This window comes from Apaloderma vittatum, unplaced genomic scaffold, assembly GCF_000703405.1.
Source record: "Apaloderma vittatum isolate BGI_N311 unplaced genomic scaffold, ASM70340v1 scaffold4092, whole genome shotgun sequence".
In the NCBI taxonomy this organism is placed as follows: Eukaryota; Metazoa; Chordata; class Aves; order Trogoniformes; family Trogonidae; genus Apaloderma; species Apaloderma vittatum.
In genome coordinates this window covers 76,679-98,651 of record NW_009701751.1, presented here as the reverse complement: position 1 = coordinate 98,651, position 21,973 = coordinate 76,679, and the positions used below count along the sequence as shown (strand labels likewise).

Sequence of the window (21,973 nt, the reverse complement as noted above, 5' to 3'; positions counted from 1 at the left end):
GCTCTTCTCAGCTGAACTCTCACTTAAAAAAAATCACTGCTCAACATCTCTATAATTAGAGATAGTTACTAAACCCTGTATCCAGGTGATTACCGGTATATAAGAGGGACAGATATTGAACTGATCATATCAGGGATTTAAGAGAAATGCCCTTGATCCATGTTTCACAATTTGTTAATGTTGTCTACTTTGGGTATTTTTCCTCAGTTTTGGTGGCTAAATAGAGCTGGGTTGGAAAGTGCATGTAAAATTAGGACAGTTAGGGTTGTTCTTTTTTTGAGTATCCCTGTTATTGTTTGGGAAAACTCAATATGGTTCATTAATATTGCATTTCTAACAGAAAGGAACTCAAAAGCCAAACAGTTCCATTATATGCTGAAGCCTGCAACGCGATACAAAAGTGTGCAGTGCAATGAGTTCCTGTCGTGGTTTAAGACCAACTGCTCCTGTTCCCCTATCAACAGCACCGTTTTCTCTTTATTCCACAGTGCATTCGTTTTATAACGCAAACTCAAAGCAAATGACATGATTTGAGGGTTTCCTTCCACTTCTGCTTGATTCAGGTTCACTGAGAGTCTCAATAAACAGGAGAAATCTTTGGAACTGACAGCCCTGATTAAGATAGAGCCTGACCCAGCCTGTGTACGTGTCGATGCTACTGCCGTGAAGGTTCACCTTAAGCAAGGATGTTGAAAAGCTCTCCCTGCACAGATTGAGCTGTGGCTGGTGAAATAGAGGAGAGTAAGCTAAGCTGCCTTTTCTGCTTTTGCCTGGTCCAATAGTAACATCCAGGATGTGGTAATCTGGATCCAGAATTGCAGAGAAATCTACACTACTCCCCGGCTCCAGACCTGACTCTTCCCCTTCATTATCCCCTGCTTCTCTACAAGAGGGTGAGAACTTGTGACCGATTTCCAGAAAAGCGAGATCATGCTCTATACGCAGAGTAGGCCACTGATTTTCCTGACGCAATGTGAACTGGCTGCTAGAGATGATCATACATACGAATTGAATTATTTTTTTCATTTTTCTTCATAGGAGACGCTGAAGTAAAATTTGATTTTGCAGGACGTATGGCTTGATCAATCACCCTATTAAGAATAATGATTCCACTCTCTGACTTTGTAGGGCATCAGCTATGAAATTTGATATGATGGTCCAAACATTTTTACAATACAACTCTTAGCCAGTGTATGACAGTCTATTGACTGAAATACTGTCAATGCACAAATGCGATTATAACCACAGAAGGTCTTGATTGCTTTGGTCTTTTATTCAATACACTCCTCCGTTACAAACAACTTCTTGGTGTTTTTTTCAAGCTAGCTGAGACATTTCTTTTCTGACAAATGACGCATTGGTTGACCATGTAGACGGACTCTTTTCTGCAGTTTTTTCTATCTTCAGAAGACTTATCTATAATAGGACTATTGCATTTGGTGTCTCTGCACTGTTCGAGGCTTGTACTCTGTAATAGTCTCTTTGAGCCTTATTGGCTGTTGGGTTTTCCGGAAGGGCTGATAGAGCTGTGATGGAGAGAACCGACGCGTTTTTACATTCTGGCAGGGAATTGTTCCGTAGCTGGGGAAGAAGAGAAGGATGGCTTTAGTGCTCAACTTTCATTTCATTTAAATGAGCAAAATTGCTTTACTTCCCCCGTAGGTATAACAATTATTAAGAATTGATATTGCTGTCCATTCTGTGTAATAATGAACAGGAACTGTTTTCGCCCTCTTAACCTTTGCTGTTTGGTAGAAATAAAGAAGCAGCAAGTGACTACTGTGAGATTGTATATATCTATACCATCATCCTTACTGCCACTTCTTATACTTCGGGAGACAATGAGTTTATGCTGTGTCATGCTTGTACTTTCCCACTGCGAAAAATAACTGGCTAATGCATTTTTTACTTTCTTTTGTATGTGTCCAAAATAGATCTATTTATCACTTAAATAAATCCACCCAGCATTCCTCATGTATTCTGATTTTTCAGTTAAATATTGTTTGTATTTAAATATAAATATTGCCCAAAATGTAGCATTAATATTTTGCCTACTGAAGTGCAGTTCTGTATCTTATTAAAATTTAAACAGCCATTATGTACATGAAAGATTTTTTTTGTTGTAGTTTGCAAGGTGGTATAACAATAATTACCGGAGTGCATCAATCATTTTTCATTGCCTCATTTATATCATGGGGATAAGTAGCTCCAATTAAAATCCCATTTTGCATAAATAGATATGGTTTGTATCAAACCACAGTCTGTTTCCACTTCTGAAATGCTGGCCATAGGAAATCTTTCTCATTATTCAAAGTATATGATGTGTACAACTTATCTTTCTGTGCTTAAAAAGACGTAACTCTGCAGGCAAGCGTGCCTTACTGCAGGGTTGGCAGGGAACAAATAACTGTTGCTGTAATTATCTATCAGTTTTACTGTTCCAAATATTTTAGCCAAAAAGCTAACTAGTATAATCACATGTTTAGTACTGACACATTATAGTTTGACTATGCAGAGACAGAAAATATTTAATATGAATTAACAGCTATAGGAGAAATTGTGGTTTTCCTATTACTACTGATTGCCCCTCTACCACAGCAGTTTTTCTGCTAAATCTGCTTGCATTGTCAGCTATTGTGAAAAAACAAATAAGGGGAAACTTGGTAAATTATCTTCTGCCAGACTGTGATTAGCTCTGCAATGAGACAAGAGAATTAAAAGTCATACTTCTCCTTTCACAGCTCTCTGCAAAAGCTGGTTCCAGTCCCAGACTATTCCTCCCTGGTAGAAGAATTCTTTGACCTGTGTTCCCTGCAGCCACGGTGTGACGTGGCTCTGCCTCTCCATTGTGTTCAAGCAGCAGCATCCACACGGTTTTTCCTTTTCCATTCTGTAAGAGGGTGTTTGACCCAGCCTTGGGATCTCACCACGTGTTTGCATACAGACCTGGGACCAGCTTGGCTCCAGAGGTTTAGTTCAAACCCACGGCCCCAGCCCGTGTCGTTATACATGCTATTCTGTGCTGCTGGCTCTGACATTCCCCTTTTCCTCGGGATTCCGAGGCTTTTGATTTCTTTACTAGAAATGGGTCATTAAGTGAGGCAATCACAGGCGAGAACTATTAGTTGCTCCACACCATAAACTAGGGCTGCTCACTGCATTTGCAGACATTGGATGTGCCACACCTTAGTGCTCCGACCTTTGTCCCCAGAGCACATTTTTGGCAAAGCCTCTGTACGCTTTCCAAGTTGGAGCGTTCAAATTGCGCAGGGCAAAAAATTCCCTGTGCTGCTCCGGGCGGCTTTGTGCATCGTTCTGCAGGGTTAGGAGCTTGGCGAGCAGAGAATTGCAGGAATTCTCAGTGACTCCAGCAAAAGGGCTTAACAGTAGCTCGAGCCACACTATGCCATCTCCTTAAATTCCCTTTTCTTTCTCACCCCTCAGAGCACTACTTCTGGGGTGTTGGTGGGGACAGGGGTCGAGGGACCTCAGAGTGAGCACACTGGTGATGTGTGAGCAGGCGTCAACAGCCCCTCCACTGTGAACTTCATAGATGAGCTACTGAAGAAAAATCTGTGGAAAAATGCTACTTGGGCTCAAAAATCTCCTGAAATGCTTACCGCAGATGTTTAAGCATGTGCTTAAAGTTACACAGATGATTGGGGGCTGTCCAAAGTGAAGACAAATTAGGAACTCAAATGATTTAGCTCAGTTTTGCAAAGGCTTTTCTAACTGCTGCCTTACCATTTGCTTTTTTCTTCAGATCAGTGTCTTTATTTTCCTGCTGCTATTGCTATGACTAAACCCCTTTATTTGTGTCATAACTTAATCACCGGATTCCTTTGCTGAAGTGCTGAAGTAGTAGATAATGTCTGTGTTTTTATTTGTAAGGTCAGGAGCACCAATTCATAGCTGAGGGATCATCGGTACAGTGAGCTGACGGCAGAGCCAGTCCGGCTTCTGTTTTCTTACAGTCGCGCAACAGAAAATCGATGGTGTCAGGAACATTGGAATAATTCTACTGTTACAATCAATACATGCTGATTAAACTAGTTGTGTCTGTTGGGTAAATTTGCTGCATCATAATTAGAATTATTAATTAAAAATAGGAAATCAATTGACACAAATTAAGCAAAAAAGGAATTTGCTTTATTTCTTTGACACTCTCTCCAGAGGCCTCAATAACTGTGACAACATGGACGTGACCGAGTGGCATTTGTCAGTGTTTTAATGCCGTCCTGAGTTTTAAAAATTGACTTATAAAACTCTGCTAATGCAGCTCCCAGGAAATCAGACTTCAGATGTTGTATGTGCAAGAAGCAGTTATTTTTTTTAGTACGGTTAGTCATTATTCTCTGCCTGCTCAAGAGTAAAAAACCAAGAGCCTTGTGCCTGTCACCAGGGAGAGGAAGCGGCTGGGGAATGAAAGCCTTGGGGAGCAAGATGTAGCCCATCCCCTTCTCACATTGTTTTCTGTTTTCAGTTAACAAGGATAAACAAATTGATCATTTCTGTGGTGGTTGTAATGGGCTACTTGTTGCTGGCTACTTCCTATAATATGCTGGTGACCTTCATTATTTTCAGGGACATATTATGTGGGACACTGAAGCAGGGAGACCTCGGTGATGTTCTGTGCAAGGATGGCAGGAATTCCCATCTTCTTTCCTTTCAGCTGTTTATTTTTCTCTTTGTTATTCCTGGATTTTATACGTTTTTAAATTCCTTTCTTTTTAACCTATTTCCCACTTTGCTTTTTCCTTACATACATTTTCTCCTTCTTTTGTCCTAGTCTTAGTGGTGTTCTTTTCTCCATCTAATGCTTGCTATCCCACGTTTCCTTCCTCCTGTTCCGCTTGTGGGCGTTCTGTAGAGGAGGGCAACATCAAAGTGCAGGATTACTTTGGGTCTGCGTAGTCCTGTGGTTTGCTCAACCCACAACCAAATATCTCCTCTGAGCTTTCACACCTGTGAAAGATTTCAGGGCAAAGAGGATGACTGGTGAGGGTAGAAGTGTGCCTGGTAACTGGTGGTGCCGTATCATACAATGTGCTTTCACTAGTCATTGGCGGTAAACTCGTTTCCCAATTATATCAAACTCACATGATGACTGTTAAAAAGTGTTGGTCACTTATAAGATAAAATCTTCTATGTGGGAAACGTTACAGGCAGACAAATGTGGAATTAAGTGATGTAAGGTAATTACCCTGCAAATAGTCCTTGCCCAGTCTGCGCACACAAACGTAAACCTTGTCTCCACTTATTTTGGGGATATCTCAGGCATTTCTTTTTGGTTTTTATAGTTGCTGACTTGTGAGCGGCAGACTTCTAGGACCAGCTACACAAGACGAATGGCCTTGAGCTTTGCTCAAAAATTTGTACACATCAGTGAGATTTAGGAACAGGGTGGGCAAGTGTTCCCTGGGGAAAAACTTGGCTGTTGTTTTCTGCCATCAGGCTCTCCAGCGGTTCCTAATGTCACGGTGTACTTTCCAAGTGTTGCTTTTCATTAGCCCGCTGTGAATTGTAATGGACATTGTTTGTGTAAGCTCTGGCACCTTTATTATTATATATTTAATCTCCTTATTTTTCTTAGGAATACCTTTCCCTCTGTCAGTGTGCAGTAAGTAGTTGATAACCTGGGAAATCCATCTCAGTAAAAAAATAATTCCTCCAATCTTCACAAAATGCAAGATCAAAACCTAATAAAAATCTTAACTGCTCCACTATGTCTAACTTAAAATATTTAGGCGGGAAAAAAGCCCTCAGCTATTTGATTATGATTGCTATAAATTAAATTTTGCTGAGGTTTTTTGTAAAGTAGGAAGTGTTTTCTTCTTTAATGGGCTGGTGAAATGCTGACAGGAAAACAGTACTAAGCATTCCTGGGTTTTGAAGTTAAAATTAACTGGTCGGTACATTTAACTGCTGTATTATTTAGATCGTTGCTAATTCTGAAGTCTCATTGCTAGTGAAAAAGATTAATATGACTAAATTCATATAGTTTTTGTAGACCTAAACTTGTTTTTAAGGCGTTTTACAATAACAGCAAGTATTTCATTGAAGTGTATTTCCAAGGCTAGTCAGCAGTAACGTCTTCAGTTTAAATGCCAAGACAGATTGAGTGGTTTGCACAACAATGAGGAAAAGCAGAGCTGTTAAAAGCCCTAATTCCAAAGGCTTCGGGTTGTGTCTCAGGCAGGGTGAGCAGGCTGCTGGCTTTGACCTCGCTGGCAATTGAGAACATATGGATAGCGTGGAGAATCTTTCAGATGTATTTGAGCACAACTGTTGAGTGCGTTAAAATTAAGCTGTAAAACCTTGGCATGGGTGAAGAACGTTACGGCACTAGTGTAAATAGTGTAAAATAAGGTGGCTGTATTCAAGCAGTCAGAACCTGCGAGGAGGAATGCTGGCAGGTACGCACCAGGTGAGCTGTGCTCCGGTTGGGACATAATAAAGAAGTCCCACAAGGAAAATGTTACACTAAGTGAAATTTGAGAAAATAAGGACTTGGATCGACAGTTTCAAATCTTTTTTACTACAATTCATCCTGGCAGTATTTTGTGGGTGGCAGCTAGGCGGGCTGTTGCCAGAACAAATCTGAAGATAAATTGGGTTATAAGGCTACAGTAGGAAAACGAGCAGTGTCTTTCGCTTTCGTTTCAGTGGGCTGTGGATCAGGATTTTAATTAGCGTCTCTGCTTTGTGAGCCTTTGTTGTAATATTTGTTATGTGCATAGAACGGCTGTCGGCGTGGTAGCTCTGCTCCACAACTGGGTCCTGTTGCCGTGAGATGTAAACAGTCCTCACAGTGGTTCGCCTGTAATTGGAGGGCAGGCGGAATCAATTGCAAGGTTATCTTGCTAGGTGTAGCTATGAAGAGCTACAATTACAGGTTTTTTTCAGAGGCTTAGAAGATGGAATTAGTTAGCTTATGCATAAAATGCGCTTGTTATTGCTTGGCAGTCAAGTGGTGTTTTGATTTTTAATGAAATTCAGAGTGTTTGCATTATGAGGTTATAATTGTTTTAAGAGTCCGTAGGAGTAAGAGTTAGCCAGCAGTCTCTTGACTGGAGCAGGCAAAAGTAACATCTTGAAATCTGTGTTCACCTCAGCCGTGCTTTAGAAACTTCAAAAAATAGTGTTATTACCCATTAATTGTTGATTGTAGACTCCTGTATTTTAAAAACCAGTAAGGGGGTTTTAAAAATGGAATCTTTTTCCAGACTGGTGTTAAAAAGTTGCCTTTAGCTCTTCCACTCAGGTCTTCTTGCAATTCCTGGGAGCAAGAGCAGAGAACAGGACACTGTTTTCAACAGTGACCATGAACATTGGTGGCCAGAGCCTCCACTGCAGTGAATTAAGAGATTCTGTTATGCAGTTGCTAAGAAAGTGTTCCTGTGTTGCTTTCAACTCTGTTTAGCTGCTCTATTTCTTGCTGCCACAGGGTTTTTCCAGGATCGACTGACCTGTTGTGTTAAGGAATTGCAAAGTTGTGAGAGAGTCTGGAAGGAGCTGATTGAATTGCCATGTTTACTGCCGATCCTGAAGAACTTCCTTGCTTTGCTAGCAAATTTAAAAGGTTAAAAATGCAGATTTTTAAAATTATGTGCACCTGTGTTCTCAAGTCTCAGTGGGAAGTCACCTTCTTAATCTCTTAAGTGCACAGACCCAATAATTTCCACTACCTTAATACTGATCCCCCAATTTAATTTTCTGTGTGCCTTTCAAGAGTTGAGGATAATTCTTGGGCTCATAATGTTGCTTTCAAGTCTTCCTTCTTTCAGATCTGCCTAGGAATGAGTGAAATGAGTCAACAGCAGAGGCTTTTTTTTAAGCTTTCTTCAAGATTTACACCAGCTCCCTGACAGAAAATGTTAGAATTCTTTCAGTTTGACAGAAATTAAGGATGTGCCAAATAGAGGAGTCTGCATATATGTGAGTTACAGAACAATAAAGCATTCAAACTTCACTAGCTATGAGGTCTCTGTAAGGACAAGTCCTCCTGGTACAATACGAACTTAATTCTTTTTGCATTTAACAATTTTAATTAACAAATATTTGAAGAAGCTCCAACAGTCCCTATATGCGTAGTTTTATTGCTTTTTGAATCCCTTGCCTTGCAAAAATTCCAGTTCCGTGCCCCTGGCAACCAACGGGGAAACAAAACATACCAGGTCCCAGTGCAGTCTATGGAAAATCTTGCAGCAAATATTTTGTAACTTAGCTTGGGTTTTATTTTGTTAGCGAGTGAAGAGACCAAAACGGGTCTGTAAAAAACAGTGTCAGCGATAATGGTAATGGAAGAAATACAGAGAAACAAAGTGTGGCCAGAGAACCCTGTGTTCCCTTAAAGAGAGCCTGTAAAGCCAGGAGAGAGAAACCTGTGGAGCCTTTCTGTTGAAATGCCGTGTGGCATTTGTGTCAATGAACCAGTTTCTTTTCTGGTGCAAGCTGGGAAAGCCTTGGCTCGAGAGGCGCCCCTCTTGCCTGGGCATCCAGCCTCCGCCTTGTTTTGACTCTGAAGTTAGAGAGGGCTGGCAGTTAGAGAAAAGGAAGAAGCGATTACTGTCTTGGCCACCTTTAATTAAAAACTCATGCTGAATAAACATTTTTTAAGGTCGCATCCACTTCGCAATCGGGGGGCGACTGATGCGGACGGCCCAGTTATTTCTACCCAGCCTTTTTGGCTCCCAGTAGCAGCGAAGCCACGGGGGAGCGAGGGCTTTTCACCGGCGAAGTTGTCACCTCGAGCGTGGAGGCGATTCGTGCCTTGCCTGTGTTGAAGACAACAGTGCTGAAGCTTCACCACTCTCCTTGCCTGACAGGGCTGGCCGACAGCCAGCCCCACGGGCTCATGCCTGCGCAGTCACGTTGCCCAACGCTGGGGAGAAGTGGCCTGAGGGTCACTTAGTGTCCCCTGCCAAGCCAGAACCGGCTGAAATGATGTTGATGGGGAGGCAGTGGGCATTTGGCGCGGGGCACCCCTGCCAGGACGTTCAAGCCCTGCACCGCGCCATACACCGCTTTGCTCTGCGGACCGGTGATGTTGTTTGTACCAAGTTTGCACTTTTTAAACACTACTGTTGATGAGAAACGGAAAAACACTTTACAAATTATTCTCATTTTTCATGTGTTTAATTACGCACAGAATCATAAATGTAGCGGAGAAATATACTATGAAGTATTTATAGCATAAATTTAGACTTTAGAACTCAGAGCTGTTCTATCTTAGTGCTACCACTTACTTTCTGGGTAGCGTTGAGGTTTGATGTAATTTGACTGTCTCAGTTTCCCTTCTCTGCAATGGTGATAAAATATCTCTTCTAGCTCGTAAATGGACCATGAGAATTAGTCAGACTTTGATGATGGAGGCAATTCTATTAAATGTGCAAAAACCCTACACATGTTGAATTTATTGCACAGTTTAGAACCCAAATTGTTGCATATTGTAATTTTTTTCGTTATACCATTATGCTCTGAATTTTCTTTAGTAATGCACTCTGAATAATTAATTATTCAGCTAATAATTATCCATTCCAAATAAAACAACTTGATTACTAAGCCTGATGAGGAAAATCCAGTCAGGAAAGAACCCTTTCAAAACCAACAACATTCTGCAGATATCCTTAAATATTTAAAAGGTGAGCTATATTTAGTAAACTCCTCCGAAGCGGGCGGGAGACGAAAGGATGCTAATTTCCTGTGTCATCAGATTTGTGTATGTGTGTCAGCAGCATTCTTAAATCCCCCTCTACCACACAGTCGCCATCTCCCCAAGCGTCAGGCACTGCCCAGCGTTTCCTTGGGTGGTTCCTATTTATCAGCCGGGAAGACAGTCCGCTTTGAGCTCACATCGTCGATTATTTAACATTTGGTGTGCGCGCGTGGTGTTTGCTCTGCTCAGATACTCGTTGGTGAGCAGAGAGCCTTGCTTAGCAAAGGGAACATGAAAGTTGTGACATCGACATCGTTTTCCAGATGTGCTGACTTCACCACGACGGCCAGACCCTCTCAAAGACCATTGTAGTCAGTAGAAATTCCTTGACTGTAAAGGGATGTGAATCATATTGTGTTGGGCACCACGCAGCCTGGTCAATGGACGGTTTCGACAGTGGTCTCGTCTGAAAACTTCTCTTTTTTACCCTGTGGCTATTTAAGATATTGCTTTTCTGCCACGAGGAAAATGTAGATCCGAACCTTATCGGGAATCTGGCATTTAACGACCTTAATGCACAGATGCTGTGTTCTCTTCCCGCAAGATCCCGTTCGCTTCCCTGCTGCCATCCAGCCAGGAAGTCATGTATGTCTGTTTTGCTTTTACTTTTCAGTGGCAGTTGTCACTAAAAAAAAAAATAAAAAAGAGAGAGAAATTAAATTAATCCAGAGAGAAAACTGTTTCACATAGGCAGCACCTCAGACTGCTGAAAGTGGGACTGAACCCTCAAGAACTCACACAGCAGAGCCAGGACCTCGAGCTGCAGGGTGAGTTTTCCTGGTTCTCTGGGACGCTGACCCACGGATAATGCTGGAGGCACTAACACGGTGTTTGTAAACAACGAGGGAAAAACATGCGGAGTGATGATTTACTGTTTTCTGCCTGCCTGACGGTTGATTGCTTCATGCAGTAATCCACAATGGGGGAAACTGTTCCGAAAGCACTGCCTTCCATCTGGGTCTGATTTTGTCAAAACATTTCAGTTCAGCAAACCCATAACTGATTGTGAGGATGAACAGTTTTGATCATCCTGTTTTTCAAAATGTAAAACAGTTTAAGAATTGTCTGTTTTTAACATCATAACAAAAAGTTTCATTTCCCAGTTTAGAGCAACTTCTGGTTTAGAAATTGGCATTAATTTATGCTTCTGTGAACAACATTTGAACATGTTTGGAAGTCAAAATAAAATAGCAAGGTTTAGACATCCAATCTCAATAATTTATGAGACAAGTCTTCATCTTCTTGCCTAATTCTCCAGAATGAAACCAAAGCGTTACCAATACAACAAGGCAGCGAGGGAGCCGTAGGGAGGCAGCCTGGGGCGTATTTTTATTTTCTGCTCAGCGCTTGGGGCTCTGCGTTTGTGTCACTGGCTCTGATGTGAGTATAAACTGCTGGATCAGGTGACGAGACCTGTGGCTGCTTGGCTCTCTCAGCGTCAGCATCCTACAGAAGTGGTGCAGAAGAGCTGCAGCGACGTCGCAGTCTAAGGAGCTGCTTTAGGGACGTGGGGATTTTACTGCATAAAACTCCCTTGGTGCTGGGCTCTGAGCCCTCTGCCAGCCCCTGCCCACTTAGAGCCGGCCCTGCTTTGACTCCTGGTATTTGAACTACACAGAATTTGCCTACCTTTCTGATTATCTCGTTATTACCAGAACATCCCAGATTTCAGTGCCTGAGTGACAGGAAAAGAGAGTATAATATTCTGGTATTTCAGTATTTTTACTTCTCCGCCCCCCCCCCCCCCCCGTAGTTTCTGACTTGCCATTTTCTGGTGGTAAATATAAGAAGGGTTTTGCAGAGGCTGTGCTGAGTCTCACAATGTGGTTTTGATGAGTGGACATTATAGTTTTTACTGGGTTACGCAGGGCAAAACTTTTTAAAAAAAAATATTTCTTTTTATGTACCTGAAAGGGACATATTACTATTGATGGTTTATAAGAGGAAGACAGTGTATTTAAGATATCTTGAAGACATTAGGTAACATTAAAGGGCCATGTGAACATTCAAGTACGCCTAGAAGAAAGGCTAACAGCAAGTAGCTTGTGCAGATCCAGATGCAGAGCTTTTTGTAAGCCTTTGAACTGTTTTAGATGTAAGACACCCCTATTTCAAAGGCCACCAGGCCTTCTGCTGCTCTAATTCTATCCTGAAATCCTTAGGTAGCGGAATTTACACTAGAGAAGGTAAGTTTTTTCCTAGATTCAGTTACTGGGTCAGAACGTGCTTTAGGGTGATGTTATGTGGTGGAAAAGCAGTGCACAGGTTGTAGACGCTGGGGTGGGATCGTGGCAAAGGGAAGGAGTGGTTCTTTTTATCCTACAGCAGCACTGCTGGAAATAAAAGCAAGTCTCACAATCCGCAGTGTTTACTCTGGGTTTCAGTATGAACGCAGTAAAATAAATTGCTTATTGACCACCTTAAAAATGACTGATGAGTCAGTACTGTGCGTTATGTTATGCATGAGGGATGTGCTTATACGTTCAGTTGAAGGTGAATCTTTATGGTATAATTTGAAGCTGGCTAGCTGGCTGTAGCGTTTCTTCCATATGCTTATCTTGATAGTTCCATTTTATCCACTGATCAGCCAATCTTTTTGCTCGTGCCAATTTGCATGTCGAAGGTGAAGGGACACGTACATCCCCGAGTGTGAATGTGAATGAGAAGGACCGTGCTCTCTAACTCGTGCTGTTTTAGTGACAAGAAGCTTTTCTTCTTTAAGCTCTGCTTTAACTGCAAATAAAGGTGTATTGCATATCTGGCAAAACATCAGCAGGGTGACCTTCCGATGCTCAGTTTATGTGCTGTGAAAAGCAAAGAGCTGAGCGCATCTCCCTGAGAGCTTTGCTAAAGAGGGTAGAGCCCACTCGATCCCAGGCAGTTGACACCACTCTGCGGGCACAGAAGGTGGAAAGGGGAGTTCGGTGGTGGATCCAGATTGCTTTCAGCGTAGTACCTTCCTCAGGTGATGGACAATGTTCTCCTGCCCAGGTGCAGGGAGCTTGATGAGGATGCAACCGAAGGTCACCCAGCACGGCTGCCTGCCAGCCTGGCCCTGTGGATCTGCTCTAAACTGGTTCAAAGTCAACTGGCATTAATGAACCAAAAAGAGGAAGAGGGTTTGCTTCTGCTGAGCGCTGAAGCCTTTGAACTGTTTCACACCAGGCACAGATGTTGGATCAACAGCTCCTAATCTCCCGTGACAAAGACCTCTCCATTTCTGAGCATTTTGCTTTGGATGCCCTCAGAGCAAAGCTGCCACCGTCCCTCTAGTGGCTTCTCCCACATGCGTTTGGTGAAGGACACTTGATCTCTTCCTCTACACCCATCCTGACACATTTCAGGCATATCCAAATGTGTTCCTACCTCTCCTTTCAGGCAAAATTTATAGTACTTCTGTGTAGAGGCATTACAGGGAAATTTTGTGATATAGTCATTGTAACCATCTAAAGTCCGTTCTAGATGCTGAGAGAGAACGTTTTACCCAGTTGAAAGACAGAATTTGGAAATAAGTTACTTGCAGATCTTATTATTACTATCCTGTCCTAGACAATAATAATGAAGTATTGATGGAGGTTTTGCCAGAGCAAAGACTGTTGGGTTTCATACAGAGGAAAAATAGTATCTTCATTTAGTTTTATTAGACTCTGGATACTCTGCCCATGTATTTTTTAATTCACCACAGTAAAATTCTAATTAAAGAACAGACTTTGCCTCCCATTAATATGACACTAAAAAAAAAAAACATTTTAAAGAATGCAGCATCTTGTCTAAAAAAATTATAATGAGAAGACAAGCTGCCAGTGTTGTATAGAATGTTGTCGCTCCCTTATGAAGCATTTCATGATTTTAAACTCCTTGTAACATCTAGAGTGTCACTAAAGTTAAAGGCTCATTAAACTGAGTAATTTCTACAAAAAGAAATAGGAAATATTCTCAGATTTTTTTGTGTGTTCTAATTTTCACTTCTTTTGAAGCCTCTGTCAAAATAGCTCATGATGGAAATTCTGAAAACACAACACTTTGATATCTGTCAGAAGTTGTTTCTCCCATTTTACTGCTTCCAAAATATATTGAGTTCATTACAGGATTTGATGAGGCTGACATCCAAATACTCAACTTTTCTTTGACTTAGAGTTATTGTGTTTTCATTTATCCAAAATAAAACTGTACAACTAGGAACTCTTCTAAACAATCTACAGAATACTGTGGGAATGTTCTTTAAACAAGGGTTATCTTGGAAACAAAATGTTTCCTCAGAGGATACTGAGTAAACTGGTGGGTCTCTAAAGTGCTGTGATCGAATTAGGTACCACATGTAGGAGAGTCAATGGCTGAGATTGTCATCTGAGACTAAATCAAGCTCTAAATCAGCCACATTTCTTATACGATTCAGACGATGAACTTCTGAGAATCGGCACAATCTTTCTTGAAGGATGCAAATCTGTTCTCCTTAAAAAAAAAAAAAAAATTAAAAAAACACACCACAAAATCAGACTAATTTTCTCCTGTGAGTGATAATTTCTCCATTTTGGGGAAAATCGGCTGATGTTCCCTTTTCATCTTTTCATTTCCATCTGATGAAAACTGATCTATAAACTTGGAAAATAAGGTTGACTGCAAGTTCTGCCAGCCTCAGATTAACCTCAGGTTTTTGCCACTTGGGTGAATAGTTTTACAAATGCATATTTACATATGCAAAATATATTCTCTGGGCAGTCTTAGAGGCACAAACATTGAGACTGACATTTTCTTCATTGTAGCTGTGTGTGCTGTGACTGAAAGTCTGGCACCAGAGATAAAAATGCTTGTGCATACACCGTTGCACAGAATCCCACGTTTAAGAACCTTGAGGCTGCAAAGCTACAAGCTCAGAAGACAGAAAATGCCAGGGCATGTAGACAGTAGCCTGTGCTCACATAATTAAAGAAAATATCATCATTCATAGGCTCAACTACTGAATTACTGCTGCACTTCCAACCTTTAATCTGACAGTTTCTTATTTTTGTGACACCAGCTTCATAAGTCAAATGCCTTATTTGTGTGTGGAGTTCCCTGGTTTGTCTTTCCTTAAAAAGCAAATGCAGAATATGAAAAATCCCTTCAAGAATGTCATCAAGCTGACATACAGACGGTTCATAAGCATGGACCAGAACAAACCTCTGACATGTGGGTAATGGACTAAGAGCAGGGGGCTGTCACCCTCTCCATGGACCACTTACTGCACAGAGATTAAACAGCCAGTGGCCCGTGGCTGCTACTAGGAACAGTTGTAAGAGAAGTCCTGCTAAGCCCCTGAAGCCTTTAATTGCAGATTGCTTTTAATGCAGATGAAATCTTTGAGGAATGTAGGCGATGAATTATCCAGAGGTGGCACGGAGTGTCTGCAAATTGCGGGTTTTGTAGTTTGATCAGGTACTCGTGGATTTTCACTGGGGACGCATGAGCACACCCCTGGGTGGGGGACGGCGCTCTGCCAGCTTTCAAGCTGTTTTTCTCTACGTGGAAGGTGTCCCAGCTTGTCAGTGAGAAGGATTTAAAAATGTACTTTAACAAGCAAAATCTACTGCGTTAGCTTACTGATTTAAGCGAAAATTCCCTTTTTCCTCTGTTCCTCAAACCAATAGACTGAGTGAGCCTGAAGCTGAAACTGGAGATGGTAAATTTTACATAACAGAGAAGTTGTCAGGGGCTGGACAAAGCATCTTGCAGTGGAAAATGAACGATGCTGCCAACTACCAGCCTGTGACACAGTTCAGATAATCTAAATTATATTAGGAGCAAAATTATTTATTAAAATCCATTGTCAATTTCATTGTCCCCCAGGAAAATATTTATTTGCAGAAATCCAGCCTGTTTTTTGCTTTGAAAGACCTCTCTCATGGTTGGTAAGACCGGAGCAAGGCATGTTGTTGCGGGGTAGGTTATCAGTAGCTTGATCTGGTTATGAAGAAGAAAATCAGCTGCAGTTTAAGCAGTGTGGCCTGATCTGCCTTTACCCACCAGTGAGCCTCTTGTCTGGATGATGTTTCCTTATTTTGAAATCACAGACTGAGAGTGCTGGTCTCTGCGCATTTGTAAGAACATTGTTGAAGGGGATTTCTGAAAGACTCGATTATTTGAGGACAGCCGTTGTCCATAAACGTGTCAGAAATTCCAAGGGTAAACAGCCTAGTTAGATAAACAAGTTTTTTGGTTTAGAATCCAGCAGATCGGCGAAGGATTTCTCGCTGTACTGGCTCATGCCTTTTGGAGTGGGTTGGTATTACCTGCAGTGGCGCTGCTCAGAGCCAAACACAAAGCGACGTGAACTGTCACTGGAAGGGGATTCCCCCTCCATGGACCAGGTTTCAAACCTATTGCAGGCTTGGCTTATGTTTCCAAAGGTGTTGAACTGTGCCAGAATGAATCATGTTTTTACAGTGAGTAGAGAGCAGCTCAATACAGGGATTATAATTTTCCTATTGGGCTAAGTGCAGGGAATAAGAAGCTAATCGATTATTTTAAATTTTTATTCACCGCATTCAGGCACGTGTTTTAGCTTTCAGTGTTTCTTTGCCTACTTTCCATTAGCTGGGCCAACCATTTAAAACCCAGACAGATTCCAAAACTGAATCACACTAAAAAAAACTCTGCTCAGAGTTTGGGCTGCATTTCACCTTACTTGGTATTCATATGATCAGTTTACAGCATTACAGTTCTATTAAGGGGAGAATCTTGCCCTAATTTCAAAATAAATCCTAAAGTAATCTATTTTAAACTATGTTCTCCTAGATTTAGTAAATTAATTTTATTCTCCATTTGCATTTTTTAAAGGCCAGTATTGCATTGAAACATTTCAAACTCAGTTTGGAAGTATTCCCAAATATTGATTATTGACTATGAGCTACATTCTTGCTTTAGCAAATTTGCAGAACATTCCTTTAAAAGCGTGGATTATTGAAGATCACCATCAGCCAAAAATGGTCCTGAGTCCTTAGGCTAGGAAAAGCAACCACTTGGGTTTTTTCAGCTGTGCCTTCTGCAGAGTGTTTATGAATGTCCCACTGACTTTGTACCTCAAATATACAGGACTGGTCACTAGCTATAAAAACAGAGCTGTAAAAAGGCTTATGCTAATGGGAACAAAATAACCGTAGACCTTAAGACCACAGAATCTGGTGCTGCTGTGATAGAAGATGCTGTTTTCCTATTAATAGTGCATCTTTGCAGTGCTGGAAAAGCACAGGATGAGCACTTTTGACTCTCCTTTGTTGGGACAAGTCACTCGATAAATGTCATCCCTTCCTTGGGAGTCCTTCTACTCATCTGCTCAATTTTCAAACTTGTTTTTGCCTCCTCGTTGTATGACTTGTGCTGCTGCGCTAAATACCGGTTAGCTCCATTGACCCAGAACGCAGCGATTCCCTCGTCATTCCTAGAGGGGAAAACAGCCATTTGGGAATGAAGCAGCACTTCCAGTCTGTCCTCGCTGCGTTTTTACTGGGACAGAACTGGCAGCAGTTGTGCACGGCTCTAAGAGCCTGCTGTAATTAGCCCTCCCTTCAACGAGCTGCGGCGGCTTCGGGCTGGGGATGGCGATGCAGGGAGGAAGAAAAGGCTTCTGTTGTTTTGAGCAAGCTTCCCGCGGAGGCAAGGATATTTCACCTGTCCTACCACTGCATGCAGACAACTGTAATTATGCTTAGGCACCTAGCATCATCCTTTACAGAGTTATATTCATTTTTACCAGTGGCAATTAATCTCCAGTCATATTTTTGAAGGAGAAAAAGTGAGTAAGTTAGCACGTTTGCCGAGGAGCATTAGCACGTGACCTGAAATATGGCATCTCCCTTTAATGTAGCATCTCCCAAGAGAGCGCTCGCTATTTCCGACTCATCTCTCACGGTATTGACATCCACACACGCAGTCCAACGGGAGCATTTGTACCTCCCTGACATCGCCACTCTCACGTTGCTTTTCTTATTGATGGTATTGGTTAAAGTCTCTGTATCATTTTGACATTTTTAATGGCATATGCATTTACAGTGTAGCTCTTGTGTAAGCTTTAATCAGCTTTCTGTTCGCATGTTGTTGCTGTTATTATTTATCTCTATTATGGTAACACATCGAGGCTATCAGCCAGAGCAGGATTAGGCTTGAGTTGTATTTTAAAATGGCCTTTTTGTGCCCACAGGAGAAGTGGTGCCAACAATCGTGGAGCTCAGCGGGCTTCCCCGGGTCTGAGACTGCTTTGCCCTGCGTCTCAGAAACTGGAGTCACTGTCACACACCAGCTAGGATTTGCCATACTGAGATAGAGATAGATATATATAAAATATGCCTCCATTGCTGAAGTCTTTCGTTGTTTCTATTTTATAATTCTCTAGACCCCAATTGCATACTTGTGCACTTGAGTAGTCTCACGCAGAAGGCGTCCTGTTGAGCTCAGTGGAATTACTTTTCGGAATAAGTACTCGGATTTAACTTATCAACTCTGTGCCCGCCTACCTTTGTAAAGGTACAGGAGTTAACTACGGCATGGATCTATGAGTTATCACAGTATAAATATCACATAATGTCCCAATGAAACCACAGAGGTAGAGAATTCACTTGCAACTCCACAGTCTGTCGCTGCGATACGGGGCTTAAAGGAAAGGGGAAAAGAAAACCAATAGGAACTGATAAACTTTGAGCAACAAAGATCTTACTTTCATGTGAGATTACTGCGGTGTAAAGTCAGGTGAGGATGATATTTTATTATCACAAATTTTACACTAACACATTGCCGATGAATTTGACTCAATTCCCTTTGCAGTTAATCAGCAGTGGATGAATTGATACTGCTTGAAATGGTTCTGCTCTTTGTGACATATATAGGGCTTGAAATGATAGCTAAAAGCAGAAAATCTTTACCATCTGAGGGAAAGACTTAAATCTAGAAGAGGCTGACTTGTCGTAGTGTATATACGATCCTGTCAGCAGAGAGACAACGGGATGTTCACCTTGGTTATACACGCATCCTGTGACTGGTTTCAAATCATTTAGAGGACTGTAGTCCAAACCTGCTGGTAGTTTTAGGAACATAAAAGAGGCCAAACAAGTGCAAAGGCTGCATCAGGCACTGCCTGTGAGTCACAGTACAAGCCCCATCTCTGCGTAATTCTATTTTTCTCTGTACTTTAATCCTCATTTTTATGTCCTCTCCCTAATAAATCCCCATGAAATTCACATTCTTACTAGCTATCTGGTATGCCAAGCTGTTTTATTTCATAGATAATTAAAACATTTTGGCTAGCTACTTTGGGCTAAACACACTGAATGTTGCAACGCGTGCTTACTGATGCTTTGTACTTTGGAAAAATCTAAGTTTTGGAAAAATCTGTTTAACTGCCAACTGGTTTTCTGGTCACTGCAGGATTCTTTGATTATCCAGATTTGGATTTTTTTATGATCTTACAGCCACTTTCTGCTCTTTACTTCAGCATTTTGCTCCTACCTTTTGATAGACTGTGGAGGGAACTTTGGTACAGGGAGAAAGCAAATGTGTGACCAGGTATCAGCAGTAAATAAATGTTCAAATAAGACTGACTTACATAAGAGGAGTTGTGTTTGGGGCAGATGCTGTAAATATAAGGAAAGATGCTTTAGATCATGATGAGAAATGGTTTTCCCTTTGTGTAAAAGGTTTCCTTTCTCCTTCGCTTTCTTTCAAAGTGAAAACCACAAACCGAGCAGACGAATCTGATGATTGGAGCACTCACCTGAAACATGGAAGACCAGGGATATAAGTCACATCTTCTAATGAGAGTTATTTATTTGTATTAAGCAAATTAAATGCGTCTGGAATTGCCACAATCTGGCAGTCAGGGCTTTAATGTGAGGTGTGCTCAGGAAGGACTCAAGGCTCCGCACCAGGCAGGGTTAAGTTTGATCCTTGCGTTCCCCTTCCCCATGCAAAGGACTGGGCTTGTGTGCTTCAGATTTGGACCTTTTGTGGAGGTGCAGAACTGCATCCCTTGATGTTCAAGTTCTCCAGAAGACAAATCAGTGTTTCTGGAATGGAAATTGCTGGGAAATTCGATCAGCTCTGGCAGGTTTGCTACCTGCCCCAGAAGGCTTGTGGGGTCTTGGTGAGTGTCTGTGTGAAATAAAGATAGATCACCTTTTGCCACAGATTCTCAGTAAAAATTTAAGACTTAGAATAAGGTTTTTGTTTTCTTGGCTCCCAGTTCTGTTAGTGAGGAGCTATCATGCCTATTTACGCGTGGGGGAAAGTAATAAAATATCTTGTGTGAGGCACGAGTAGGATTGTGCACAGAGGTACATGACATGCTCTGCTTCCTGCAGGACTTGAAATCATCTCTCTGCACGTGCCTCCTGTAAGACCCCGCAGATCCATCTGAAGACCCTGGAATTGTCTTCTCATAGGCTTATTTTGGCCTTTAGTGCTGTTATTCAAGAAACACACGTTTGTAAATTGGTTATCAGCAATGCTAGTTGAGTAATGTCTCTTTATCTTCTTTTTCTGCCAAGTATCCTCAGGCTGACCAATGAGGAGGAAAAAATATTTCCAAAATGAACTGATAGATCTAGTTATCGGGGGTGGGTTTACAGCCATGTACTGTAGAAGGAGAGGGCTAGGAAATTTCCAGGACAAGAGCTTCGGGCTATAAGTGGGCTTTACATTTACCTTGCTAAGTCTGGGAACAGAGAAGCTGTGAGCGTCACCCGGGCAGCACTTTACATGTTTGCAACTAAACGAGTTTGTGCAGACAACTCTGTGGCTGGGATCCGACACTCGTTTCCTGCATGGCAGTGGATTTTGACACGAGCAGAAGAGTTGTCGGTGTAATTGAAACCTGCTCTCTGAACACAACTGACTGTACCTGCAAAATGATCTGTAACTGTCAACTGGGATTTTGTCGGCAACTCTATTCTGAACAAAAATGATGATTTTCTTCACCCTTGACACAGCTGTATTGAAAAGCTGCTAAGTGGAGGGTAGGACTTCTGTAGAAATCCTTGGGTTTCTGCTGCCTGTTTACTGAGGAAACCTTAACCTGGGGGTGTGGGCTTTGAGCTCTCTGCTTAGCATGCATACATCTTCAACAGCTGTGTTGCAGGTGCTGGTTGCTGTTCCTGCAGCAAACCAGGGTCAAACTGTTTCTGTGACTTTCCTCTCTTGTCCTGCACATGATCCACAAATAAGGAGAAGGGATCAGGCAGGTTTGGTGTGTGAAGGATTCTTGCTGGGTCTTGATGCATTCTGTAGGGAACCTCCTCTCCGTGTCCATGGCCGTGGGGTTTGGGGCGCTTTTGTATTGCCAGCAAGTACTGTTGCTCGCACAGAAATTAGTTGACATGCTCACTCCATACCTTCATCCCAAAGCCTGGTCAGCCTTACGTATGAAATCCCATCTCCAGTGTAACTTTCTTCCCTATCATCTCTCTAATTCAGGGGCAAAAAGACCTAAAAACACAACACCAAAAGAGAAAGCCTTCTTTAGATTATCGTGTTTACTATCTTATAGGAAGAGTGCAAAGAAACAATATTTGATTATGTTATTAAATCTACAGGATTTGCTTGGCAATGCTACCTGCCATTAACTACACTGCAGTCAGGATGGGATCCTCTGCATCTAATTCCACTATAAATTCATTCCTTCCAGCTATCTATGAGCACTAAGAGACAGGATATTAAAAGATTTAAGTCCTGATCCAATAAAGCAGTTAAACAAGTCCTCAAATTTAGGTATATAACTAGTGCTGTTGTCTCCTTGCATGCTGAAGCACGTTGCTGGATCTGGTAGGGGTGCAAGTTCTAGAAAGTCTGAGGGCCCTTTATAAAGATCGAGGTATTACGCGTGCCTCTGCCTGCTCGCCAGCCTGGGCGTGTGAGGCTGGCGGTGCCCGTTGCTGCTGCCCTGGGTAAGCGAGTGTGCGTTTTGCAGGTTGCGACAGCGAGCACTGGGGCCCCCACTGCAGCAACCGCTGCCAGTGCCAGAACGAGGCTCTCTGCAACCCCATCACGGGCGCCTGCGTCTGCGCCGACGGGTACCAAGGCTGGCGATGCGAGGAGCTCTGCGAGCCCGGCACCTACGGCAAGGGCTGCCAGTTCCAGTGCCAGTGTCACAACGGAGCCACCTGCGACCACAGAACGGGAGAGTGCCACTGCGCCCCCGGATACACGGGAGTCTTGTAAGTCCAGCGCTAAGCGTGTTTTGCTCCGCATCGTTTGACAGCCTTGCTCTGACCACTGTTAATGAAATGAGTC

The 21,973-nt window shown here is 42.2% G+C and overlaps 1 protein-coding gene across 1 annotated transcript in view; it reads left to right on the top strand.

Moving 5' to 3' along the window:
* Window positions 1-21,973, top strand: part of MEGF11 (multiple EGF-like-domains 11) — a gene marked incomplete at both ends in the record, with an annotated part of 178,334 nt that overhangs the window by 80,459 nt on the left and 75,902 nt on the right. The window contains one exon of the mRNA XM_009879255.1: window positions 21,651-21,897. Coding sequence (XP_009877557.1) covers window positions 21,651-21,897 — 247 coding nt within the window. The remainder of the gene's footprint in view (window positions 1-21,650; window positions 21,898-21,973) is intronic.